The sequence below is a fragment of the Rhipicephalus microplus genome, chromosome 7 (assembly GCF_043290135.1).
Source record: "Rhipicephalus microplus isolate Deutch F79 chromosome 7, USDA_Rmic, whole genome shotgun sequence".
Lineage (NCBI taxonomy): Eukaryota > Metazoa > Arthropoda > Arachnida > Ixodida > Ixodidae > Rhipicephalus > Rhipicephalus microplus.
Genome location: NC_134706.1, coordinates 15,854,155 through 15,881,788, shown reverse-complemented (window position 1 = coordinate 15,881,788; position 27,634 = coordinate 15,854,155). Strand labels below are relative to the sequence as shown.

General features: G+C 45.6%; 2 protein-coding genes across 2 annotated transcripts; one reads left to right on the top strand and one right to left on the bottom strand.

Annotated features, from left to right (window-relative positions):
• Nucleotides 1-4,959: 4,959 nt before the first annotated feature.
• On the bottom strand, nucleotides 4,960-20,657 carry SCCRO3 (defective in cullin neddylation 1 domain containing SCCRO3). The gene is made up of 3 exons (XM_037431443.2): nucleotides 20,523-20,657; nucleotides 14,657-15,725; nucleotides 4,960-5,165 (listed from the first exon to the last, which is right to left on the bottom strand). Exon 2 carries the CDS (start codon nucleotides 15,699-15,701, stop codon nucleotides 14,673-14,675), a length of 1,029 nt encoding a protein of 342 aa, XP_037287340.1. The 5' UTR covers nucleotides 15,702-15,725; nucleotides 20,523-20,657; the 3' UTR covers nucleotides 4,960-5,165; nucleotides 14,657-14,672.
• Nucleotides 20,658-21,857: 1,200 nt separating this feature from the next.
• Nucleotides 21,858-26,941, top strand: LOC119180365 (uncharacterized). The gene is made up of 4 exons (XM_075868754.1): nucleotides 21,858-21,876; nucleotides 24,018-24,236; nucleotides 25,261-25,487; nucleotides 26,453-26,941. The coding sequence occupies exons 2-4, from the start codon at nucleotides 24,018-24,020 to the stop codon at nucleotides 26,556-26,558; spliced, it is 552 nt and encodes a 183-aa protein (XP_075724869.1). The 5' UTR covers nucleotides 21,858-21,876; the 3' UTR covers nucleotides 26,559-26,941.
• The last annotated feature ends 693 nt before the right edge of the window (nucleotides 26,942-27,634 follow it).

Below are 27,634 nucleotides of genomic sequence, written 5' to 3'. Positions count from 1 at the left end.
AAAGTCTACTGATCACTTACCTATGTTTTCACAGTTTTTAAATAGAAGCTGCGCAAGTACCAAACGCTCTGCAGTTTAACACGAAGGCTGAACTTCTTTTTTCTCTAATTTACAGGCACGATGTCTTATTTAAGGGTGGCAAGCAAAGTTGCAAGTAAAAACACAATCGCCAGCAGCATGTGAACACTGCAAGTCAAAGTCTACAACCACGACACTGTCTGTCATGTCGCGACTACACTGAAGAGTTTAGAAACACTGCGCTGGCAGACTCTACAAAACATTAAATGAGCAGATTGCCTGAGCAGAATTCCAAAGATGTGTGACACAATCATGTTGAAATCCAGCTGCTACAAAAGTGTAACCCATCAAGATAAGCGAATGCAATACAAGTGCTACTAACTTCTACACAAAGCTGCGACTACAGCATAATAATGTTTATGATGAACCAAAATAAAGGGCTGTCTTCTTTGATAGTTCTGTCACAATGCAAAGTTCTATACTGGTTGTGCATTCATTTCAATAAATATACATCACATTTAATGCTCTCTAGCCATAGGTCTTGAACACAGGTCGGCAAGTTCCTCCAACCCCTTTCCTTAGCGGGAACAATGTTCCTTCAGTGAGCTGTGTTTACCTGCATTTGAATAAAAGCGTCCCACTGACCTAAGCAACCTGAAAGGTTACGATTCATACTGGTAACGGCAGCATTTATACCATTATATCCTTAACACGTAAGCCTCGTTAGACAAGCTCGGTGCATACACTATGGTGCACTGGTTTAGTTAATCCACCGCAAACTGTCCGGATTTATCTCACTATACACCATGTGGTCAAGTACAAAAGCCTAGCTCTTCCGGCATCTTCAACAAACCACACCAGTGTACACAGCTACAACGATAGTTATACAAAAAGGTGCGCCAGAATAGGATTTGTCCAACAGTAACAGTGTACCCAGTGTGCACATTGTCGAGGATGTCACTTTATGTGCTCTTTGTGCTACAGCGACTTAATACGATTTGCCGATACAATACTGCAAAACGAAATGAATTTCAATCAGTGCAGAGAAGCCAACATTTTTTTTGGCCCATCTACCCGCTAAAAAGTTACACTGCTTGGACAAACATCTTGTGCTTATTTTGTCAACTACAAAGAGAACGGAAAAATACAGTTGAACCTGCATATATTGAAATATTGTGCATATAGGCAGTAGTAAAATCCTCTTGAAATATTTGATCTATTGAATAGCTTATATGTAGAACTTTCTTGTGATCTTCGTCAAGTTTGATATAACTGGATTTGGCTGCAAAGGTAATAAAAGAATCGAAATGGCACCAAAAACTGCTTCGTGTCGAAGCAAAGGTTTCCTTCATAAAGACTACAGCTCCATGAGAATCATCTTAAAACTGGCCTGGTAGTTGAGGCTGAACATCGACGCTAAAGGCACCTATGTAACCAGTGGCGGAAAAAAAAGGTAAGCTAGTGAAAAAAGAAAAAAATATAGAGACGTCAGCAGTGAAAAGTAGAAAACGGCAAGATATATAAAGGTAACACAAAGGACAGAGCTAATGAACTAAAGAGTGCCGCCTAACAGAAAAATAAAAGCACCGAGCTTTAAGGGGTGGGAACTTAAAGGGGCCACGACAACCAATTGTCGATCATAATCTCCACTATGTGGGTTAATCCTTTTGCACTCTCAAATAACCCGGCAAAACTTTACCGCACTTGGTTGAGCGCTCGATTTAGAATTCAATATCATAAGGACACGAGCCACCCGAGAGCCGGGCTACACTGGCGCACTCGCAAGCCGCGACGTAACGAGTAGTTGGTTAAGTGAGCACCTGCATTCCGGCAAATAATGCTGTTTCACGGTGAGCTGCTCGTCAAGTCGAGATATTTAAGCTTCCTCCAGCTTGGCACTGAAACTGAATGATTTGCAATGACTGAAACGTCATTAGAAGGCGCCAGCTCTGCTCCTTCCAGCCCATGAAGTCACACAAGCCATTGCGAAGTGGCGGTCGCCGGCATTGTGGGGTTCACAGCCGGCCACTTCTCGGGCTTTTTTCTGCCCCAAAATATTCCTCTACGGTCCACTTTTCAGATCCGCAAAGACATAATAGACCCTCTACCTCTAGTTTTAACTAAACAGCACGTATTTTTGAGCGGCCATGCCATGGTTCATTTTGTTGGATGCAGAAGCGATCACCCACTGCACTTATGTTGCGGGAGGGGTGTGCCTTCTTCAGAGACTGCAAAGCGAAAAACGATCTTTATTGTATTAGTAGGCTATTCCTTCTCAGTATCGAAATCCCCAAGATTGCTGCAAGACGGCACCTGGTAGGCGAGAAACCATGCAACAAAAAATAAACAAAAAGCACGTGAGTTATGATCCCCCTTTGAAGTTCCCACACCAAGACAAGGCAGTCTTTTGGTACTTTCTACTTCGACAGTTGCAATGTTGTATAATTCAAGTAAATTGCAAGAACTTGAAAAAATCCTAGTGCTTTGAAGTGCATCACAAGTTTTTTGTCAACTGTCAAGATTCTTGGATTGTACATTCTCATGTGCGATAGTACAAACGTCTACTGAAGAACGCCACCAGTGCTCTTCGAAAGTGGCATACAGGCTAACGTCAAACGGACTCGTGAACCTTTTGTGAGGAAGACGTGTGCGTATACTCAAATGCAGATTTTCTTCATACATTGTATAGAGAAAATAAAAAGAAAATGCGAAGCAGAGGTGCCACGGTATATTAGTTTGTCACACTGCACCACCTAATCACAAGACGTTGCAGACAGTTCTAGAGTGCGGTACAACCTTGGAGAGCAGCAGTGTTTCCACCTTGAAATTAGACATGCACAAGCCAGCACTAATGAGTGTGCACTCTACACTGATGCCACGAGTTCAACGGCCAGTGATCCTGCGAACAGACGTCGTGTCCAAGAACAATAGTGAGACCGTTTTGTTAGATGCGGAGGCGATCAGCAGCTGCACTTCAGTCAGGGGAGGGCTGTACCTTCTTCAGTGACACTTAAGAGGGATTCCTTGTTTCATTTTAGGGTCCCTTCAGTATTTACCTGTCGACAGTGCTAGCATGTCTATCATTAACCTGGAGCAAGTATCTCAGCAGGAAAAAAAGAAAACAAAAGCAGCTTCCCACGAGCAGGTTGCACGGCAAGTTCCTGCGGCACAAATTCTAGGTTTCTATGCACTGACAAAGCCTTCACACACCTTATTCCAAAACAGAGGAGGAAAAAAGAAAAACAAAATTAATGCTGAGTAAGACAAAAAGGTATAGCGTTCTACAAGCAAACGTTCCTCACTAGACAGAAAGAGAAAATTATAGGCAAAATGGCATTATCGATTTAATAAAGAAAGATCAGTGAATTTGAGCAGTCTGAATAGGCTTGAAGGCTGTGGCAAACTTGTGGGCAGACGCAAAAACAAATTCTGTCGTGCCACGCCAGAAAATGAAGTCTGAAATCTTAACACTCTTCAAACTAAATGGCTTTGAAGCCCTGAAAAACGACTCGTGTTGACTTGCAAATATTGCAATGACTGTCTATGAAACCCAGCATTAGGGAACACAATGCACCGTCAAATAAACAAAAATACAGTTCATGGACAACATGCCCAGGGGGCATTGCAAGGAAAAAAAACAATAAAAATGTAAGTGAATTTTAACTCAAACACAAGGTGAAATCACGACCTCAGCACGCCGACTGTACACATTACGAGAACGTACTTGTCACTATCGTTGCAGCGGTCACTCCCCTGGTTTCAAAGAAGTGATTCATCCTCACAGCTAAATAAAGCAAATCACCACTTTAGGCTAGACATGCTGCAGGAAATACTTCAATCTGATGACGACCGTCTTTAGGTCACTTACCGACAAGAAGACGTTGGCTGCACATGATTCCGAGTGGACAGCTACTCATGGAAGTCCTGACATAGTTTATGCCGTTTTTCATACTTCAGGAAAACGGCAGCAGAGTTAGCTCGTTGGTCGAACGCAAGTTACAAAGCGTTTCAATCAGTGGCGTACATTGTGCGGCTGATTTGTCTACAATCACTACTGTAGTGAGAATGCAGCTTAATACTGATATCACACGAGCCCTTTCTATTGCAACCAGGGCCGGTCCAAATTAGATTTCTTGACAATGAGCAACAACAGTCGCTGAAACATGGTCCAAACTTACATAGAACAAGTTTGGTGGAGACGCCAGCCACAATGCGATCTGGAAGCCGTGCACAGATTGTGATCAGACCTCAAAACGAGTAAAAGTGACCGTGTAGTGGTACGTGACCTGAATCGAGCCTAATCTGGATCAGCTTCGATAGATATCAAAAGTACCCGACAGACACCAGTATAGAACATGGCAGGCAGGGTGTACAAAGGGAGTACCGCACTCTCAAGTGCCATTGCAGGTCTTTCAATTAAGTCGCAATTGTGTAAACTATAAAAAAATATCAGCATGGTGCGTTTTTCTACATCTGTTCTTTTTTCGCTGGCAACATACAAGCACACACTAAGCCTTCTGTTGTGTATGACACCACTACACAATGCCACGCCTTCCAGAGTGCCACAGGCATGTTGACTAGTTCTCCGTGCTCTCCAGGACATGCACCGCGTTTTTTTTCCTTTCATTTTAACATCACGTTGTCATTCAAACGCCGGGTCAAACGGCGAGTCGAAAATTTTGCGTCCATTTTGGAGCCTGTGCATGGTTGGCAAACAAGACAGCGTGCCGTGTTTATGTCCAGCTGAACTCGAAAAACGCAAACTTCTTTAGTCCTACGAATCTGATTGGTCGACGTGAGGAAAGCCTTTTGTTTCATGGAGCATGGCTACATCGTCGACAGAACACAAGAGCATTCGAAACAACACAGGCCCTCCCTACTGTGAGCTTGCCTACGCGATCTCTAGCAATCTTCTCGCAATCCGGCAGCGAAGCACGCAGCCTACAAATGCAATAGTGCTCGAGCTACACAGCTCGAGGCAAGAGTATGTATAGTTTCGTGCACTCCTGGCAGTCGCCCCCTTTGATAGGACCAGGCCCGCACACCACGTGTAGCAGGACGTCAGCTGTCGGAACAGTATTCCAGGCGGCTGTGGAGCTTGCGCCTTCGCTCGGATCCCGGCTCGATGTTTCCGATTAGTCACAACCCTGCAAAATAAAAAGCAGTCAGGGGATTGGAAAGACAAGTGTCTCAACTGCAGCCACACAGAGTTTGTAGGCTTGAGCGAATAGTGGATATTACGTTTGGAGTGAAAAGCGACCTTGGTCGAATAAATTCGAATCGAATTTGAGCAGTATATACATCACATATTATAAAGAGAAATGGGCATATTTGTGATTACCTTACTAACCTACATAATATTTTCTTTTAAAAAAAATCACAGCATATCCACGGGGTGAATGATGATGAGTGGGGCGAAGCTTCCGTCCGTCCATTTGTTCGTGTGTCCGATCGCGTTTAAGAATGAAGACGGCACGCGGGTAACATAGACGAGACACGAGCCAAAGAAGCCGAGCGCAAGTGTCAACGCGCCCGCCGCCCTGCTTCGTACATGCCTCATCAACGATCCGCCACGTACGGAGACTATCCAGGAGACAGAGAGGCACTCGTTTTCCGCGTAACGAGGCACAGCCCATGCAGCAGCCAATCGGAGAGTAGCGGTAAAGCACCATCTATAACATCCTCACTCAACTGCTGTTTGTATGTACTTCTATGAGACAGTGCCGTCCATTATACTGTTGGGGAGATACTGCCTTTTCTTTCTCGTCTCTTTTTCTCTCGGTTACGTATGACGAATGACAAGGTTAGACAAAGAGGAGCTTCGCCCCTAAAATTGAAACAAGGCCTTTGCAAACGCCATTATTTTTTGTTGAAATGAAGCGGAAACAGCATTGAATAGTAGCAGGATTTTACTTTCAGTAGAATGCAAGTGATAACCTGTAAAATATGTCAAGTTTATAATTTACTATACTAAGAGTGTATAGGCCACTGTAACAAGCTTTTAAACTTAAGAAATTATCAATTATTGCCAGGGCATTGTGTTTCATTTTACTTAGAAATAAAAGCTTCGCCACAGTGCGGATTCCCTTGGAAAGGCGTCTTCGTGGCTTAGCAACCCATTGCTGCAGTGAAACCACCTTTACAGTAGACTACACGCAGATTAATATACATTGATTCCTTCGTTTCGAATATTTCGCCATTGTCCTCATTTTAAATTCGAATCGAAGTGAATTCAAGTACTGCAATAACCACACAGGCCTAATATTTCTTTTTTTCGAGGTAGATTTGGGAAAATTCATGGCTCTGCACTTCAATATTAGATTGTTGGGGTTTTACGTCCTGAAAATACGATATTATTACGATACGCTGCAGAGGAGTGCTCCAGAAATTTCAACCCCCTTGGGTTTCTTAACATTTTCCCTGCCACAAACCAGCTGAGCTCGCCGACACGGTTTGTATAGCTCATACCAAAGACAAGCTGGGCTTGCATCTAAGGGCACCCTAACTCATTTTGCTGTGTTCTCTCGGGCTTCAACACATATAGCATTAAAAAATATAAAAACACGTCCAAAGCATTCATTTTGGTGAAGAAAGCTCTTAATTCATGCACACTAAATTTGAAAACGGTCTCTTGCTCTGCACAAAAGCTGGAAAAGCTCCGTTCAGGAAAAAAAGAAAAAGATGCCCTCGTTTGTAAAACTTTTGTTAACAAAGAATGATAAAGTTCCCCTGCGAGTGCGCTGGTGAGTACACATAGCAGCATTGTTCCTGTAAATCATAAGAAGTGGATGAAGACGGGATATTGATGTATCAGCAGTGGATGCCCTTACCGTAGAATGCCAAGCAAGTCTCTTGATTTGGGGGGGGGGGGGGGGAGCGGGGGGGGCCCTTGTTTGGTCCCGAACAGAAATGAAGATGGCGGTGAGGTAGCTGCTTACATGACAATTTACATGACAACAGAATTTCATAAACAATATTAGATATGCATTCAGCGTAATCACACTTGTGGTTCGTTTTACACAAGCGATGTTTGTCGTGAAAAAAATTGGCCGCACATGAGGAGGAGAAATGAATAGTTGTTCGGTCATTGGCACTTAATTCAGATCCCCGGAAACAAAATTGGCCCCGTATCTGCATGTTAATCAGCAAATTTCGTCAAAAGACGATAGTCTTGCGTGTGGAGAGAGTGAACAAAACATTTATTTGATGTTCTGTGCAAGAAAATCGGTGAATGGTATTCTGGAGGCACTGCGCTAGAGTGCCTCGAGCGTGCAGCGGAGGCGAACGAACGAATCAAGTCACGTGACACGTGAGACATAAGCGCTATCTGGTTGTTTTCTTGGAAAACGAAGCGCGGGGTTTTGAAACGGGTGTGTGTGCCCGCCCCAGAGCTGATAAGGAGTAGAACGCAAGCGACGGGTAGGTGCCACCACCGTCTCGTCTTAGCAAAGCGTTCGAAACACTCCCCATTCCGTGCAAGCGTTGCATGGTCAGCGGAGCGTGATAGGCGCTATGGTCCTTAAAATTACCTATGTATGCCTTTTCTAGTAAAAGACGCACATGCAGAATATATACGTGTTGTTATGGTCCCCCAGACATGCGCAATAATTGCTTTTTAATTCACAATTACAGAAGTATGAACACTGAACCTTGAACAACATTGGTGGGCGCTACGGATGGGGTCGACCGTTTCAAGTATACGATGTTAATAATTGACAAACAGACAAGTGTACAGACAGACAGACCCAAATTTTTGTGTCGAAGGTCCCCAAGAAAGACTATCGTCTTTAAAAAAAAGGAGGGGGTGGGCGGGGGTGGCACTTGCTTGGCATTTTACGGTAGATGTAAGCAAACCCCAATAGACGTAACTCATTTAGTTCTGTCTCGTGAATTTGCTTCCCTGCACCTTATTTTCTTTGTGTCGAAAGAGACATTTCCTGCACCAAAAAGCGCAGAGTTTAGGGAACTTTTTAAGGTGCAGTGCAGTAAACCCGATTGTCTGCACAGATAAAAAAATTGAATGCATCTTGCGAATAAGGCACCATTGCACAGTTTTTTAGCTGTCTCAAGACACGCAGAATTAAATAGACAAATTATCATTTTGTGTAGTTTCTGGCCAAAAAGAGCTCTGTAACGAAAGGGTTGATGTGCACCCAAGTTTGAACACATGTGCCTCTATCATGTTGCGTCTATTGAAATACAGTCGCCTGCGGCCACTATTTGATCCTACGGCCTTCGGGACAGCAGCAATGTGCCATTCTGGAGATTTGCACCATAATGCAAGACTCTGAATTAATTTTGAGCACTCTGGATTTTCCGGTGTTCCCCGACATCGAAATGAGGGTGCAATGGCCACAAGCTAAACCTACATCATAGAGCTTCAGTGACCTGCTTTAGAAACAGTTCAACATGTTAGCCAATGAGTTATCCAAAAGGATTCGCCATGCCATGGCTTTAATTTTACGAGTCTCCCAATTCTTTTGTGTTGGCAGGTTTACTGGAACAGGATGATAGGAGAATTGCAGAGAAAGTGTAGGGTAACCTCGTCTAAAAACTTCAAATATATAATTTAACCTCAAAGTTAATTCTTGTGAAGATACTGCAAAAGCTGCAAGACCTAAAGCCAAGCAGCAATTGAGTTTAATGTCCTTTTATTTAACAATCATCTCACGCACAGGTGCGCTTACAAAAAATAAGGCAGCAAAATCTGTGGCTAAATACAGTAAAAGCTCGTTTATATGGACCTCGTTAACTTGGAAACTCGGTAAACTCGAACTCTCGGTGCAGTCCCGGCAAAACTGTGTATATTTCAATGAGGTCAAATGCTCATTAATTCGGAGAGATTTAGCCGCGCACCGGCTATCTCTGACAACTCCGGGGAGGGCTATAGGGACTCCAGCGCGATCTTGGCGGCTTGGAGGCTCAAGCACCACTTGCCATAACCGACGGCAGAACCGGAGTTTTGGAGAAACCGAAACCGAGGAAACTGCAGCAGAATATGACCATGATAATAGTGAATGAGGGGGAAGTGGCTAGGTGGCGCTAGTCACCACGCAGCGGAAGCGCTTGGGCCACTGGCGCATCAAGTGTCTACTAACACCTGCTCGCTACGTCCATGCTACGCCTACTGGTGTACTTAATGTCTTGGTTCTTTGTGTTGCGACTGTGTTCGTGCGCGCTGTCGCCGCCGTCACGCTTCATGGCGACCGTCACAGGAGTTAAGCGGCCACAGCAGCAAGCAAATGATCTTGAAAGAAAGGTTATTGAAAGACGTGGATGCAGGAGTTTCTCGACAGGAGATAATGAAAAAGTACGATGTTAAGAGAAGCACCTCAAGCGACTACGTGAAGAACAAAGAAAAAATTTTTGAGGCGTTTGACAGCGACCAATTCCCCGGAAAACAACCAAGGACGGCAGCACACCCGAAGCTGGAAGACGCGCTGCTGCAGTGGATAACAGACATGCGGAACGGCCAGCTTCCCTTGAGTGGACCGTTGATCTGTCAGCCAGCTAAAAGGTACGCACTGAGAATGAACATCGAATCTTTCGGTGCGTCTGAAGGCTGGTTTGCGCGCTTTAAAGAAAGGCACGGGTTGGTCTTTCGAAACGTGTGTAGGGAAAAAGCAGCAGTGGATGAACGGTGTATTGCTGACTGGAAAACAATTGAGCTTCCCCAGTACCCGGCTCGTTATGAGTCTGCCAAGGTCTTCAATGCCGATGAAACGGCTCTATTTTTTTAAATCCTCCCCGGACAAAACGATCACTTTCACAGGCGATCCGTGCGTTGGAGGGAAGAAGAGCAAAGAAAGAATCACTGTGCTTCTCGCTTCAAATATGTCGGGCACCGAGCGCCTGCCACAGCTAGTCATCGGGAAGGCACGTAACCCAAGGTGTTTTAAGAACATTCACCACTTTCCTGTGCAATACCGCGCCAACAGAAAGGCCTAGATGACTTCGGAGATTTTCCAAGCTCGGCTGCGCCAACTCGACCGCCGCTTCTCCGACAAGGTTTTTCTTCTAGTTGACAACTGCAGTGCTCATACCAGAGTGACAGGGCTGGAGTGCATCGAACTTGTATTTCTACCTGCAAACACGATGGCTGCTCTGCAACCGCTAGATCAAGGGATAATTCAGCACGTAAAAAACAGGTACAGAAAGCATGTGCTGGAACGGATCCTGCTGTGCAAGGAAGCAGGGCGGGAATATGACGTGACTCTCCTGACAGCAATTCACATTTCGGCTCATGTCTGGAGCGAAACGCCACCCGCGGTCATTGCAAATTCTTTGCGGCACAGCGACTTTGTCCGCCCTGACAACTCGGATATTCCTCCAGAGGCCACTCCATAGGACACCGAGCCCACTGGAAATATAGACAACGAGGTGAATGACACGCGTTTTGACTCGCTCCTTCCTAGTGGCGTCCAGATTTTAGACTACGTCGCTATAGACTATCATGTTGCTGTTGATGGTCCGCTGACTGACGATGATATATTATCGGAAGTGCTTGAGGAGGACCAAAATCACTGTTCCGACGATGACGGCCAGGATGAGCCGACGCGACGTCGCCGCACCGTGCAGGAGGCCGCTGAAGCCCTCGCTGTCCTCAAGGAGTTCTGCGTTTGTTCTCGCGACAGTGAACGTGCGCACTACCACCTGATGGGATTAAATAAGATCATTATGTCAGAAATTCCGACGGGGAGGCAGGCAAAAATAACGCACTTTTTTTAAGAAATAAAGGTTTGTCTGTGCCGCGTACGTTTTTCTTTTGTTTTCATGGTCCATTCGATAATTCGGAATTCAGTTAACTCGGACATTTTCTCCGCTCTCGTAAGATCCGAGTTAACGAGCTTTTACTGTAGCTACGGCTACCAAAAAGCCACATCTAGGCCCATCAAAACCTCTTACCGCGGCCTCACGTTCACCGTTCACATAACAGCAGTCAGACACCTTCTTCCATCTTTCTCAGTGAACTCTTATCGTGTAGTTAGCGAGAAAGGGAAGCGGTGCGGGGGTGCAGGGCCAAGCCATAGAGGCTGTAGAACCACAAAAATAAAACTAGTAGTTGCTTCTCCTTCAAGGGACACAATACTCGCTTCTGTGTGCCGATTTCCAGCCGCACTCGTGTCCCGCACAACACTCCAATTTAGAAAGCAACTCTTCACACAACGATTCCCAATTGAGGCTGAATACCTTAAAGGGGCCTTGCAACATTTTTACAGGTAATCATTGAATAGATTCTTTAAAAGAGCTTACTGGCTCCCGCATCTACTGTTGGAAAAATTTTTAGAACCCGGCAGGTATGGGCAGAGTTAAAGAAACTTATTGCATGCCCCCCCCCCCCCCCTCCAAAAGTGTTTTCTCTCTTCTTTATAAGTGCAAGCACGCTGAAAGCTATGAAGAGAGGGCAAGGGCCAGAAGACTCATTCTTCTACGAGCACACGTCATAACATAGAACACTTTTTTTTTTTCCTTTGAACACACTGCTTACTTTTACAGTGAACGCAAGTGTGGGCCTGTAACGCCATCCTGTGGTGGCCACAATAATTATACAGCTCATGATGCTTAAATCAGCCAACGGCGGTACAATTAGGGTTCATGGTACAGTCACTTAGGATAACGGCATGATTTGTCGAGAGAAGAGAAAACAACTATAGGTTAACTGAGAATTTTTTGTAAATTCCAGACCACAAATGAGATTGTTCTCAGGAACCTCGACTACCAATCAGCATCATTTTCTGACCATTAGAAAGTGTCGCACGGGCCCTTTAACGAAACTTTAGCACTTACATCGGCTCAGTTTCTCAAAATCCCAAGTCATGTCTGCAATACGAACTCTCTTAAAGAGGTGCTGACATCAATTCCTCAAAGCTGAAGTCACTCCACCATAAAAATATTTCGTATACAGAGACAGCTCTGAGCAAGCATGAAGCTCAAGAAGTGCTGAAACTTTATTTTTATATTAAAGTCAATCTTCACATGGCACACCAACTGACGACATTAGCATGACATCAGGCTACAGTATCAGTTCCAGTGATCTTATGCAGGAGCATGGCTTGTTCAGACGACATCAGGCATCGAAACATGTAAAATGGCTGCTTGTACGTCACCAACTGAGTCACAGAGCACAGTGGCTGTGCAAATGTTGTGCCATCTTGAACAAGCATGTGACGAGAAGTTCATACGTGACATTGGGCACAGAAGGAATTGAAACTAACTCTTAAAAACATGATGCAACTATAATCTTGCAGGGCGAATTTGGGCTCATGGGCACATTTTCTAGGCTATGGAGAGCTTGGATTTTCATTAAACACACACAAAAAAAAACAAAATTTTCACATCAGTACCTTCAAAGAGGTTGTGAAGCGTTTCCGAAAATTTTCAGACTAAGTGTGTATTCAGAATCCTGGCTATCTATTCAATATTATACCTCGACTCGTTTCACTGTTCGGTGTAAGAACGATATAGCGGTGCTTAAGCACTGGCGCTAAAGACGAAGGTAGCCAAATACGTAGAACCCCCACCTACGTCAACGAGTATTGTGTCTTGTCTCTCCGCATTACAACAGCAGCTTCATTTATTAGCTATAAAAGCACAATTTCAATTACCCAGCTCATGTTTACCTCAGCTATACAGCTGACGTCACTTTAAATCAGCCAATAAAAAGCCTCTGTCGTAGACAAAACATGGCAGCACAACAATGTTTGTTGAGCCATGGTTGAGCGACGTTCATAACGACGTACCATTTCAATTGCAGCGCCGTAAAGACGTTTGACTAGCTCACACTTTGGCAAGTTGTGCGGCACTGTCTGATGACGTACATGGTTAGCATAGCGAAGACTAAGCCACCTAAAACACACCATCAGACACAACCTAACGCAACAAGAAAATACAGGAACGCTGCACTAAGCAAGCGAACGCAACCGGAGAGACAAGAATCCACATGTGACGAAGCTCGGATGTACTTGAAAGCGGAACCAAGCAGATCACTTGTGGTACTTGCAGAGTACACAACTGTGGCTCCTAAAATTGTTGTGGTAATTTCTTCTTTTTTGGATGTCTATAAGCATACTACTTTAAAGCAAAAGAAAGCTAACACTGTGTTCATTACATATCTCAGCACGACATCACACGTTAGTGCCTATAGCAGCCAGTAGTGCAGTGTGGTTGCTTAGGAGCCTTAGAAAACTGCTATTTCAAATATTTCAGAATTGGCATGTCCGATTCATTCTTATAAAATCACAACCGGACAGCTTATTTTCTTTTGACAGCCCCTTTAATGCTGCTACGAGATACGCGAAATGTCTGCAGAATGCTGGCTGGTGCACACCTGTTGCAGTGTCGGCAAAATTCAACACATTCTTTTAGTTCAACGACATCACATGGTACGTTGGCTTTGCAAGCAGCAGTCTCGGCCACAAGCCCCTGTATGCCACTGTAGCACCACCACTGGCAGTGCGCAGAATGCTGATACGAATGGAGGTTGGGGGGGGGGGGGGGGAGGGGCTTGCAAACACCATTCCTCCAAGTTTTCACATTCTGTCATTAGACGTGTGTGATTATGAAACACATTTGCCTCAACTGTTGATGCGTAACAAAGCATTCATTGATTTGTGGGGTTTAACGTCCCAAAACCACCGTATGACTATGAGAGACGCCGTAGTGGAGGGCTGCGGAAATTTCGACCACCTGGGGTTCTTTAACGTGCACCCAAATCTGAGCACACGGGCCTACGACATTTCCGCCTCCATCGGAAATGCAGCCGCCGCAGCCGGGATTTGAACCCGCGACCTGCGGGTCAGCAGCCGAGTACCTTAGCCATGCGTGACAAAGCATGCCGGGTGCACTGTATTAGGCAAGGTTCTCCGGCACTCATTGAAAAGCCTTTCCCTCACTTTGTGGTATAGCTTTTGTTTTGCACCATAGAACAGTGCTTGCCCTTTAATACATGTTGCTGAGCTTTCGTGTGGACAATCTTGATGAGCACTGCTTTCACGCTATCCTGTCTCTCACCCTATTCCCCACCCTCCTCTGAAAAGTGAGCGCTTTGAAAAAGCGAAAAATGACAGCTTGAAGAACAACAGAATACTATAGCACGAACAGTGCGTGGATTGCTGAATGCAATTGGCAAGCCCGGGAAACGTGGCAGAACAATAGCACTTGCAATCATTTATTACAGCGATTTAAGGAATTTTCTACTGTGTCTGCCCTATTGCATCTACAAGGAATTTCGTACTGTACGTCCTCAATTGTCCACAAGAAATCATACTATATATACTATTCTGCCTACAAGCATTTCTATACTGGGCCAGCCTTTGTCTTTCATTCTTTGCTTCTAAGCACTTTTGGATATTGATCTATATCCATTTCACACATACAGATACATCTACGAAAGTTGTGCACTCATAGCAGGATTGGTCTGCTCATTTCACATTGCAGTTGCTTTTGAGCTATGCCGCTCTCTATGAACTAATACTTCGTGCAGCAGAACTGCAATGTGGGGACAAAGGGGTTTGCGCAAGATCGCATACATGCACACCTTCTTGCTTCTAATAAGCTGCAAACACTTTGACCAAATGGTATATGGCACTTTTGAGCACACCACAGCCCCATGAGACAGCGGCAGAAGAGGGATACTCACCTTTGGCGATGCATCGTCACTCAGCCTTCACATCACTGCCGCCCTTGTTCACCTGGTGGAGCACATTCTGGTTCGTCTGGTCGTTCTCATACTCCACAAAGTCGTCGAACAGGCTGGGCCACGCCTCGGAGTCATCATATGTGCTGAGGTCGCGGCCCGCCGTCTCAGCAAAGTGCAAAAACATGTTCCACGTGTCGCTCGTGATGCCGCGCACCTCGGGGTGGCTCTCAAGGAATGCCAACCAGCGCTCGAGCACTGCCGGTGGCTCCTGGGAAAACACAAGGCGCCACAGCTGCGCCGCCATGTCCGTTGGCAGTGTGCGCTGGCCAGACTCGAGCCCGAAACGGAATGTGAAGCGATAAAGGTCGCGGAACCGAGCCGGTTCTCGGGCCTCGGCCAAAAGTTCAGGGAACCGCACCTGGATAGCAGGCACCGAGTCTGCACGAAGCGCGCGGCAGCCCCCAAGGAACTCGTCTCTTGTAAAACGGCACATCTGCTGGGCACCGAACTTCCACGCGAGGAGAAGGACGCGAAACTCCTCAGGCCTCACGCCCAGGTCGTCGCAGAGCTGCACGATTCCCTCGGCCAACACAGCGTCCTCTTCGGGGTCCCGGTACTTCTCGAAGAGTGCGGCAGCACGTGCCTCCGAGTGACGTGGCTCGAAAGTTCCCCGGCGTCCAGCGTCACGCTGGATGCGGGGGTAGAACATAAACCGTTCACCAATGCTGGTTCGTGGTGCCGCTGGAGCCGTCGAGATAGACACGTTGGACTCCGAGGTGGCCGCGGCCGAGTTGGCGATGAAACCGGCGATGCCGGTCGGCGTGGTTGCCGGAGTGCTGGCAACCGTAGAGCCAAGGCCACCGCCGCCACCGGTGGGGGTCGTGGAAGCACCCGCCCCGTAGGCGGGACCCGTGGCGGAGGCGGCGGCCTGGCTGTTGGTGACACCCGTGGCTCCGCCCTTGGAGCACGCGGGATCGAGAAACTTCAGCGGGTGGTCACCAGTAGATGCGTCCTGGCCGAGGCAGCAGCACAGCGCGTTCCCCATGGGCTTGGCTCACATACCATGGTGCTGCAACGGAAGCATTGCAAGATATGTAGAATAAACCAATTGGAAGAAAACACCAATGTGAGGTGCAACAACAAGGTCAGCTGTGAACACCTCGGTAGCAATATTCTTCATGGAAGAGAGAACCGCCGAGTAGGTTACGCGATATGAAATGAATCGTACATGAAACAAAATGTACATGTGAAAACACGTGCACCCGGTGCACATTAGCCTTCAATGGCGTACAGTCAAAACTAGTTCCCACAAAGGACAGTTCTGGAAAATCTAGTTGGTTGTTTAAGAGAGCTCCAAGTCTCTGATAAATCGATGTAGAAGAGCAAAGAAGCATTACTGCAACAACAACGCGGGAATTATGATTTACTGCCCACAAATGTGTAAATTTCACACACAATATTTACAAGGCACCTAATAATACACAGTGATGGAAATGACATTTTACTTTTTAGAGCAGATCCTGGAGCACGAAAAAATGATGCTTGAGAGCAGCCTTAAGTGTTCCCGGAGCATAAAAAAAAATGCTATTTTGGAGCAGCTGTTGGTGTTTTCAAAGCAGATGGCAGAATATTCCTAACTATTCCTTAAGTTTAAAGCATCAGTTAAACATGTCGTAAATATTAATGTCTAATTAACATATTGCATGTACAATAATCATTGCAAGCAACACATGACTAAGCAAATGAATGGCCACTGAACATTAAGTAAGATGAGCCATATATATTTAAATTTAGAGTACTTGTGACCTGAATAAAGTGATGAAGCTGAGGACAAAATTAAAAAAGTAGGCACAATCACATGAAGCTATTGCCAAAGCAGCAGCTCGAAATTAGTACGAGATCACAGGAATATGTTATTCTCAAACGCCCAAAGAGAGCCAGCATCAAAAATTAAAAGAAAGCTTTTTACATAAAATGCCAGTTCTTGTAGCATAAAACAAGGTCAAAGCCGACATAACGGTAAATATAATCAGTCAAACATCAAAAAAGTCGTCACAGCAGATATTGAACTATCATCACTATCACAATATTGGACTGTAATCACAAACATTTTACCAAAATAATCTGCCGGTCAGGTCCACATATACAGCTGAATCAGACACATATAGTGACAGAACCTCCGGCATGGCCAGTAGGCTAGTGTGCAGCTAGTAAGCAGTTATTAAGCAAACTGCATACTAGCATAACAGTACATACAGCTTGTCTCTGGTTCCACTAGTCTTGCTGAACGACCGCATCGTTCAAGTCAATCGTTTTTCGTTTTCCAATACCATTTCAGAGCAGGTTCGCAGCAGTCACTAACAAATATGACACTTTGGAGCAGCACAGAGCAGCATTTCTCTTTTGAAGCAGTATGGAGCAGCATTTCCATCCCTGTATTACATTTTAAGAAAGGAAATGGAAGCCATGCGTTGCTTCATGTGAGATTATAGACTATTTCATTTAAATTTAAATGTAATTATTTTCTTCATTACTTGTAGTGAGCCATGTTCTATTATGACATATGAAGAAGTAAGTTATAGGCCCCAAATCTATGCCCGATTAGTTTCTGGTTGCATTCGTGAAGAAAAAAACAACAACAAAAAACGCTCTCCACATTGCTTCTGGAACCCGGCACGTTCCAGAATATGGCTACAGTCATATACAGCCCATTGGGGTTAAGTCGAGATTTATTCACTATGGAGAAGGTTCAATGCATCTAATGAGCGATCTATTTTACTATCTTTCGGCCACAAGTTCACACAAGTAGCATAAAGAAGTTGTGCATGCGTGTGTTGCCACCAGAATTTTGCCCCAACATTGAATTTTCAGCATTTTTCAACACAGAAACTGCACGAAATTGCGATTTATTGTTTCATGCTATCAATGTGACCTGTCATACCAACGTTCGTCTTCCGTATCACACCAATGCTCCTTGGCAGAAAAGAGCTCCACATAACATACTGCAAGCAAACATTTCAATACTGCCAGCAACCGTTGCAACATTTTCCAACGTTCTCCGATGACTCACAGCACAATATGTCACCATCTAATCAAGCTTTCGTTTACACATCTGATAGGCTCATCAAACACCATTATTGTTCTCAATACCTCTTGAAGAGTTATGGATCTCAATTGCAGAAGCACACTGACAAGTCAAAACAGTCGGCACTGAAATTACGGGTGAACGCAGATGAAAACCTTTTTCCACAAGAAAATTGGCTACGAATAGAGCTGCAGCAAATGTTAGCTGCCTAGTTTGCCGTTTAGACGAACTTGCATGCTCAATCACATCTGAAGTTAATTTTAAACTGGACTCCAGGGCGACAATTGCCAAAAAGGTCGATACAACTAAGAAGTGCACCGTTGTGTGGGGATTCCTGCTTACTTTTCGACCGCTTGGGATGCTTTGACATACACCATAAACCAAGCGAAAAAAAGCTGTTCGTGCTTTTTTTTAAAACCAGTAATGATACGAAATTTAAATAGCTTTGTCTTGTTGCTCTAAATAAGAACATGGGTGTCAGGAACCCTAAAAACTGTGTAGTAATGCATGAGAATGCAATGAATTTGGTTTTCATACTACCACGATAAAAAGGCACATTCTACTTTGTTATCAAAGAGCAGCTTTGCTGTGATGCAAGCAATAGTGTGGCAGCACTGGAAGACTGCAACTCGGGAAACACCAGCACCGTGCCAGTCACTTAATGTCAGCCACATGTGTTTTACGTAAACGATGAGTGCATTGCCCTCCAGTGACTGGGCAGATTTCTGCAATTCAGGCCACATGCAGGACACAGACTTCACAAACACAGTGCACTGTGCAGACTAGTCGTTAATGTCCATTGCGGTGGGACTGGTTGCAGATGACCGGCCGGTTTAATAGTTATGGCGCTCGACTGCCAACTCACAGGTCACGGAATCGAAACCCGGCCGCAGCAGCTGCATTTTCAATGGAGGCGAAAATGCTTGGAATCTGTGAGCTTAAATTTAGCTACAAGTTAAAGAAACCCCAGGTAAACCAAATTTGTAGAGCCCTCCCCTACGGCGTCTCTCATGATCGTATGGTAGTTTTGGGAAAGCCCAACCATTATTATTAGCTTGTAGATGCGGAGTGACGAAAGCTTGACAATAAATGTCGGATATCTGACACGAGTTGTCTGGCCCTCGTGTGCGAAGGCGTTGAAGTGCACATCATACAAATTAAAGGAAAAAATCCCTTTCGGGGTGCCTCAAAATAGTGTCAGTACTCCTCAAGCACTGCAACGCCTTCAGTGGCTATGCTATCACTGTGGGTAAGTGCACATAAAAAAACAGGTATGCAACCTGGTTGGGAAATGTTGATAACATGTTTGAAACGGTGGCCAAAGTAGCCATGCACCACATCTGCACCAATGTTTCAAAGCTCAAGAAAACTGGTAAGACAGACAACGTCATGCTTCACGTAGGCGCTACTTAAGCGAGGAACGAATTGTTGAAACACAAGTCCAACTTAAAGCTAGGCTTGCAGTTTAAATAAACATACTGTCATACAGACATGCGAACGCAGAGCATGCACTTCAACGGGCTTTTCTTTTTTTTTTTTCTTTACTCCAGAATACTTCCATACTGGTCTAAAGCCCTCATGAAAAATGGACGTGCAAAGGTAGACCTTGGCATCAGCGACTCTACAATAGAAAAAAACTGCACGCGTTAATTCTTTCAGAAAAAAAAAAAAAAAGGGACGGATCACTAACAATGAGAAGCACCGGCAGATCACGGAAGTCGTTAAAAAGACGACGCGCACGTCAAAACAAGAATCTCCCAATATAGAAGCTTTTTTTTTTTAAACATGATAAAAAGAAACACACACACGAACACGTAGCAGCTCACGTGCAGATACCGCCAGCTCAAGTCCGCGCTTTGGCGACTTCCAGTACATCCTCGTAGGAAACATCAATCAGTAGATTGCAAGCCCACTACAATAAACTCACAGCTTCCACTACTACAACGTCAGTGGGTTTCACCACAACACTCGTTTTTCCGTCTTGTTTATTGCTGTTTCTTCCTTTTTTTTTTTCGCAGTCCGGGAACACAGGAAAACAACAACAACAACAACTGTTGGATCAGCCGGACACAGCACAATGGTCACGAGTCTACGGAATAGTGAGTCACACCAGACCTAGACGCTGCCGTGTAAGCGGATAAGCAAAAATACAAGACTGAAACAGAATCGGCGAGCTCACGGCAATCGAAAGGTACAACGCTAACGAAGTTTCGCGGAGCGTAGAGAGTATTGTTTTCAAAAGCAACGTGCAAGTTTGTTTGATGCCGCCGCCTCAGAACGGCTTCGTTGCGGTGGCTTTCTCTTGTACATAATCTCTTAAATAACCTCCGCTTTCTAAAAAATCTTCGACGGCAAGACTTTGATTTGGGCAAGTTGTTGCATGCTTAGCTGACCAAACAGGGCAAAAATTACGAAGGAAACAAGGCACACTGGACGAGCGATGCCCAGTGCTCGTCCAGTGGACTGCGCTCGTCCAGCGTACCGTGTTTCCTTCGCCTTTTAGCACTGTTTCCTCAGCTTCGACGGCGGCCAGCACTGGCCCACACTAGGGAGTGTAGCGGCCAGCTGGGTCAAAGAACGGCGACGCAACTACTGCAGCGCAACTCAAGCAAATCGACCATTCTTTTGTTCCGTCTCGCGGTCAACAACACGCACAGTTGGCCCCTACCGAGGACCAAGCCTCACGCAAAAAAAAGGAGAAGGCGGGGTAGCAATGGGGTTGCTCGAATGGGTTTAGTGGACAAGCGTGGGGAATATCGCGGTGACGGTGGAAGGGCTTACATTTCACATAACGAAGTCCAGAATGACGTTCGTTTTTTTGAGGGGTCTGGCTCCTTTCAGCTCGCGAAACTTGGCCTCACGGACAGCATCGGCACACACGCACACTGGGCCCCCGAGAAAAACTCTCGGTTAGCAGACATCTGATGGCTATTTGCACATTGAAGTGATACGGTAACAAGCGCCATCGCGGCAAAAATGATGTTTATAACATGGACGCTGTGACGTACGTACATCACAAAAGCATGGTCTCCGAGACTTATTACGTCACTTTGATAGTACTGTCGCTAGAAGCTGACTTTGAAGGGTAACTTTCAACTTTAAATTGACGCCAGGAGCTTCCGACATAAACAATGCGCCACTTGGCGTACGTTTAAGTGCTTAAATAACGCCTATTTAAGCACGTATAAATTCGTCGAACACTATAGGTGAGGATCACAAAGAAATGACGCAAAACTGATGGTACGACATCATATTTGTTAAAATCTGACAATGAAACCCTTAATTGCACGCTCAGGGTGAGGGCTAGTGAGATACACCTTACATAAAATGGAGATAGAACATGTGTTATTTCTGTCTGAGGTTAGAGAGGATCGCGTGCTCCAGCTGCCATGGCAACTTGATGCAACTTGCATTGTGACGTCACCAAAGGGGCGGCCACCATCATCATGGCTGGTTGCGTTGTAATGCAGGCTACGCAGTGATCTTCATGCTTCTTGGGCTTTAGGATCCAAGGTCTAGTTTACATAGCGATCGCGTTGTTCGGCATCGGGTTCAATCCTGGAGCCGTCACACCCCGAAAAAGTAAGCGCCGCAGTTCTCTACTTCCTCTTCAGCTGTGAGCGCAGTGTTGCGAGCGGGTGCGCACCCGCATGCCGTTGCTAGACATCGTTCCCCCTTTTTTCCGCGTATCTGCAAGCGATCAATCCATGTAGCTGTAGCGGTCAGCGACGCTGACTGCGCTACGCCGCGATTAGTGCCCGTGACCTCTTTAAATAGCTCGCGCCTTCGCTGTGAAGCGACCAGTGACAAGTGATAAGGCTGGACGTCGAACCGTGAGTGAAACTTTCATGGGTGCCAAGTGACGTCCGACGGCTAGCGCTACGTTCGTTCGCAGCGTTATAATCTTCGCTAGTGCGCGTCATTGTTCCTTCGAATCGATACGTTCTAACGGGTATACCGCTTTTCGCGTCAGCCCGAGCCGGCGATCAGCTGTCTCGACCGAACCGTAGGTTGCAGCTGTATGTGTTTCGCAGTTGTAGCATTGCGCAAATCTGGGTAGATTTCCTTTCGTGTTTTAGCTTGCCTGTGCGGGACTTCGAAACTGGGAAAACCTTTCATCGGCGCACCAGTTGAAGTACGTGTCTCTTGTTCCTTAGCGTCATGCATCTTCAACTCGTATTTTAAAGGGTTGAAATATGTTTTTTACGAAGCAACATCGTAGAGCGGAGGGGTTTGTTATCGGAGGCTTCTTATCGCGTACTAATAAAAAAAAGCTTAGCTCCTGTCAACAGCCCGATTTCGACGATGGAACGGACCATTCCGAGCTAGTTTCTTTCGTAGAGTAGATGAGAGCATCCGACTTACAGGCCTGCAGAATCTACGAGACATAGCGACGGCGGCATTTGCCAGGTATTCAGAAACTCGGGATGACAGGCACGTGATTGCGGAATTTAAGCGCCGCGAAATGCGCTTATACGTAGTGTAACAACTCCGCTACGAAACCGTGTAATGCTGCGTGAAATTAATTGTATTTACTCGACGTTTCTGTGTGGAGCTCGCTGTTGCGAAGCTTGCCTTCGCAGATTATGTTTACTAATCTGAGTTGGCTCTGACTCGTATGGCATCCTCATTCGACGTGTCCCGCAGTGGCAGTGGCCTGCAAACATTGTGAATTTTCGCAGTAACCTTTGCTGCCAGATGTTAGTTTGTGGCACACGCGTTCGCGTGATTGCTGTACGTTGTCGCCCTGCATTGTTTTCTTGCGCTCCTGTTCATTTCGCTGATTTAACCTTATTAGCTGAAAAGCCAGTTGCATTCCGTGGAAAAATTGGAAAGGGTGACCACAAAAGGGTGTCAAAGCTGTCGCACTATCGTGACACCCTTTAGGGTGTAGGTTAACTCTCACCACTCAAGCGATTTACATTCTTTGGGGGCTTATCTTGTCCCCAAACTCTGCACACGCCGTCTTTCTGCCTAGAATGTGACGTCACACTGATAACGCATATGCCGTTCATGTTCTGAAGGTTTCGGATTCGGAGCGTCGAAAGAAAAGAAAAAGGCGCGCACTTCGAATTACACTTGAAGGTGTTAAGCTTTATTTATGGTGTATATAGGAGTATATAAGTCACTCCGTTTACATTGTAGAAAAGTGACACCGTTAAGCGGTGTACTTCCCATGGGATACTGTGTTATCGACTGGGGCTGTGTGTAGAGTACTTGGGAATTATGTGCACAACCTAAGTGCTTATGTCAAATGAAGTATGCAGCGATAGAACTCGTTATGATGCTCTTGTGGTGTCACCTGAGAAATAAGCTGTAATTAAGACGCACAGTATCGTGAAAATTCTCACATTGGATATTACAGTAGGAGTAAGTGGTGGAAGGTTCCTCTGCCAGTAATGACATGCACTTCTGAGCATTTATAGTGTAAAGCAGCACGATTGCAGTGCATTATGGGTATAAAAGTCACGTGTAGCAAATGCGAATTTCAAAAGGCATAAATGTTTATGCCTTTGTGACATATATAATGACCAGCCCCAAATAACCATTCCTTGCATTTTTGTCGTCAACTGCTGTCACACTGATAATGCTATTTTGTCCGTGACCTGGAAATACCAGGTTCACAGGCATAAAGTTAAGGCTTACAAGATGAGAATCTAATGTTAGATAACATGAGCTCTAGGGTATGCAAACATTTACTCTTCTCAAAATATTGCTGTGCACATATTACCCATACTGGCACTGAACGATGTGAACCAAAAATATAGTGTGCAGGTTGGTTGTGGAAGTGTGACTCAAGTAAGAACATGTCAACATTGTGTTTTCATTCTCAGAAATAAGCACTGTACATTCATGCTTCTCTTTCCAAACTCTATGGCATGCTCAAATAGAGATGGCATCTCTGACAGTCAAGCATCAGGTCAGGGGCTTTTGGTTTGCCGGCAAGGTTGATGTTTGTTGTTTACGAGTTGAACGTTGTACAATTTGTAATGATGTAGTGTTACCCACGTTAGTGCTGCAGTACACAAGTCTTGTGGAAAATTCAAATTTCCAAGGGGTGATGCATCTAACTCAAATCAATCATACGTAAGTTGCAAAGGCTACCATACTGCTGAAACTTTAGGTGCACTGCCAGGTATTCAAGCATTGTGAGAATTATTCCACGAAGGTTGCAATACATGAAGTTTTTGTGGCTGATTGTGCCCTTGCTCCGTGCCCTATTTGAAAACTGCTACCTGCATGTGGTGATCTTGTGCTCTTTCAACTCTCTTGCAGATGTCCGCACCCCAAGTCCCTTACCCCCACCAGGCCCCCTTTCCTTCCCAGCAGCCTTCATTTCCCCAGATGCCCTATGATCCTCCACCGCCTTACAACCCACATGCGGGCAACGACGGATACCCACAGCCAGGATGGATAACCACACCTCAGGCACCACAGCAACCTCCATCTCAGCCACAGCAACCACAGGCTACAGTCTTCAACCCAGCTGCTCAGGTAATGCCATGGCTTAAATCGGACACTGAAGGCTTCCACAACGCGTGAAAGCCAAGAAAAGCATAGGGGACCCCTTTTTTCTTTTACTGTAGCAAGACGATTGTGTAATACCTGAATTGAAAGAAACTGAAGTCGACGAACTCGAGTAGGGCGATTTATTAGTGGCATCCAAACCCACAACCAGTGGCATAGCCTGGTGGTGGCACAGCAGGTCGATGCCCTCCCCTGCCACCCGAATTTTTTTTTCGCCACAGTATACAGTGCGAAAAATAAACATTTGACTGCAAAACCCTCATTTCAAATCAAAAGGTGCCCACTTCCACCCCCCACCCCCCTTCCAAGGAAAATTTCTGCCTACGCCCCTGCCCACAGCCTTTGAATAACGCATCTGACGCTGTACTCATTGAGCCAGGGAGCACTCTCTTGTCCATTTTGTTGAGTATTTACGTATGCCTAATTCTTGTGAGCATTAGCTAGCACCACATGAGGCCCCAAGGCTGCAGGTGTGAAGCAGTCTTGCCTGAGGGCGTCCTGCCGAAGCCTGGGAGGCCTGAAGTTTAAATAATTATCCGTCAATGTTAGACTGACTGAGGCCAACTGAAGTGACGTCATGCATCCATTATTGTCTCCCCTCGCACGTCGCAGATATTTTAGGCAATTGTGTATGAAGCCATTGATACTTTAGAAGCAAGGCCCTTTTGTCTGACTCGAACCATCTCGCGTGTGAAGTTCCTGCTACTGCTCTACTTCAGCCTGCTTCCAGCTCGATCAGGGTGGCTTAGTAGTGGCCAAAGTATTTCACAGCCTTGCTCGAAGGTTCAGTTCCTTGTCATGGCTACTGCGTTTCACTGGAGATGAAATCTAAAACACCCACGCAGTTTGATTTATGTGCTTGTTGATGAGACCCATTTGCTAATAACATCATCTGAAGCCCCCTTTACAGCATGCTTCATAATTGTATTGTGGTTTTTGCATGCAAAAACCATCATTCCAATTGCGTGTCATGTACTGTCTATCTCTGTAGGGTTACGTAAAGCAAGGGTCAACATACGTGCCCACTGGTCAGCCTGGTCTCGTGCCGCCAGCAGGGTACTACCCGTCAGGCGGTCAGCCAGTGCCCTCCGGCGGCTACTACAATGGCACCACACAGCAGCCCATGCCTGGAGGCTACTACCCTGGACAACCTGCGCCACCTCCAGGTGCTAATCAGGGATACTACGGGGCAACTGGTTACCCCGGGGGCAACACAGTGTAAGTGACAGCCTTGCTCAGCTGAAGGCTATAAAGAAAGCCATAATTTCATGTAGTCTAGATGTAGAGGGGGCCTCAGGGCAGTATTTAAGATTTAAAAAAAAAAAAAAAAACAAGCATCTGAAAACGCAAAGCACCTCGAATGTTCAACATACGGAAGCATCGTACAAGTTTGATATACGGTTGCATTGTGAAAGTTCCAAACACGGATGCATTGTGGAAGTCTGAATTACGGAGGTACTGTAGGAGTTTGAAATACGGGAGCATTGCAAAAGGTGGAATTGTGGAAGCATTGCAAAAGTTTGATATACAGAAGCACCTTGAAAACCTGTACTCCATTAAAGCATATAGCCATTTCTGATACTAAAGACAAACGGCTGGTAATATGCAGCAATTGCCATTTGACAGTGCTGGTGCATAGTGCGTGGCCTAGAACATGTAACCTGCCATGATAGCCTATAGTGCTTATGGTTCCCGACTGCTGAGCCAAACGTCGCGGGGTCGAATTCTGGCTTCAGTGGGCACATTTTTATGAAGAGAAAATGCTAAACACCCGTGTGCTTAGATTTAGGTGCGTTATTAAACCCCCAGTGGTCGAAATTATGGGAGTCTTCCATTAAGGCATCTCATAATTATGTTTTGGTTTTTGAAATGTGGACCCCTGGCAGTTTATTGCCAGAACACAGGCGCATTGCCAGAAATTTGTTTCAGGTGGGGTGGAAGGGGGTTTGGAAGGTGCATCTTCTTGACTTCAGGGAGGGCACCTTCTTGAAACGGTTATTTTTTGCAGCTCTCTATGTCAGCGAAAAACAATTTTGGAGTTTGTGGGGGGGGGGGGGACAAGTTCGGTCCACCAGCTCAAACACATGGCACAACCTCTCAAGTGTGTGAGCAACGTGCTCTTGTAAGTTGCAGCTGCCCCTACGAGATGTAGTTCATAAACTGTATCAACCTTGATTGCGCAGTGTCGTCCGCGAGCAGACCCAAGAGACAAGCCGCATGGACGACCTGGCGAAGTGCTGCCTCGGTACCTGCTGCCTGACGTGGTTCTGCTGTTGGCTGACGGACTAGTCCGCAGGCCAATGCCCCCCCGACTCTCGGGTCTGACCGATTGCGCTACGGTGGACGTGTGTCATCCATGCATGCCATCACCACAACCACCACCAACCATTCTAATGGCCGCCGTCTCTCCAAGTGCGCCCTGCCATCCACCGCCCACCCAGATTGTCTCGTATTTCTTCGTCGACCGCTATAAATTCCCTCTCCTGTAAAAGCAGGCGTTAGCCTAAAGTACCTGCCGTGCTTGACCGACGAGAGCTATATATTTGGTTGTATTATACAATCCGCTAGCGATCTTTCGGAGTTGTATTCTAGGTAGGCACAATTACAACTTGTATATGTACACGACAGAGCTTTGTTTATATATTTTGTTATGATGTTTCTATACACTTCTAGACTTCTGTCCCGAGCCCCTCCCCCTTTTGCAAACACCGAACTTACTTGTATATCTGGTGTCCCACAAATTTATGAATGACAGATACAGGTGTTCGATTAATTTTTTTATAGTCGTTCAGTTCAGTATTATAATAATTCTTTAACTAGGGACACAGCTTTATATTTGCACATTGTCTTCAGAGTTGTCAACATGCTGGCGTTAGTGAATTTGCATGCCAGAATTATTTTGGTGATTGTTGCTAATCTGTAACCTCGAAACAGGTGCCATTATGTGGTTATTTGGTTTCGTAGGAATAGGTGATGAGAAATTAGAAAACATTATGATAGGGTTTGTTTCTGTTCATATGTCTTGCATTTTGTATAAAGATGTGATAAAGCTTGCTTAATGGTGTAGAAACTTCATTTATGAAGACTTCCTTTCAAATTTTGGCAACGACATTTGGTTGCCCCGGTCTCCACCTTCTTACATGTTGAACTTGAAAGCGACAAACTCAGATTTCTGTTGATGTTTGTGAGATTCTACGATCTATGTGATACGGTCTTCTATGGACGAAAAAAAAAAAAACATTCCGTCACGCATGCAACGCCGATGTCCTATAATAGACCACACCCTTGTAGACCATTCCTTGCCTGCGACACGTTACTATAGCAAGTGCGTTTAAAAGCGCTTGAGTGGGTACATCGTACGCCCG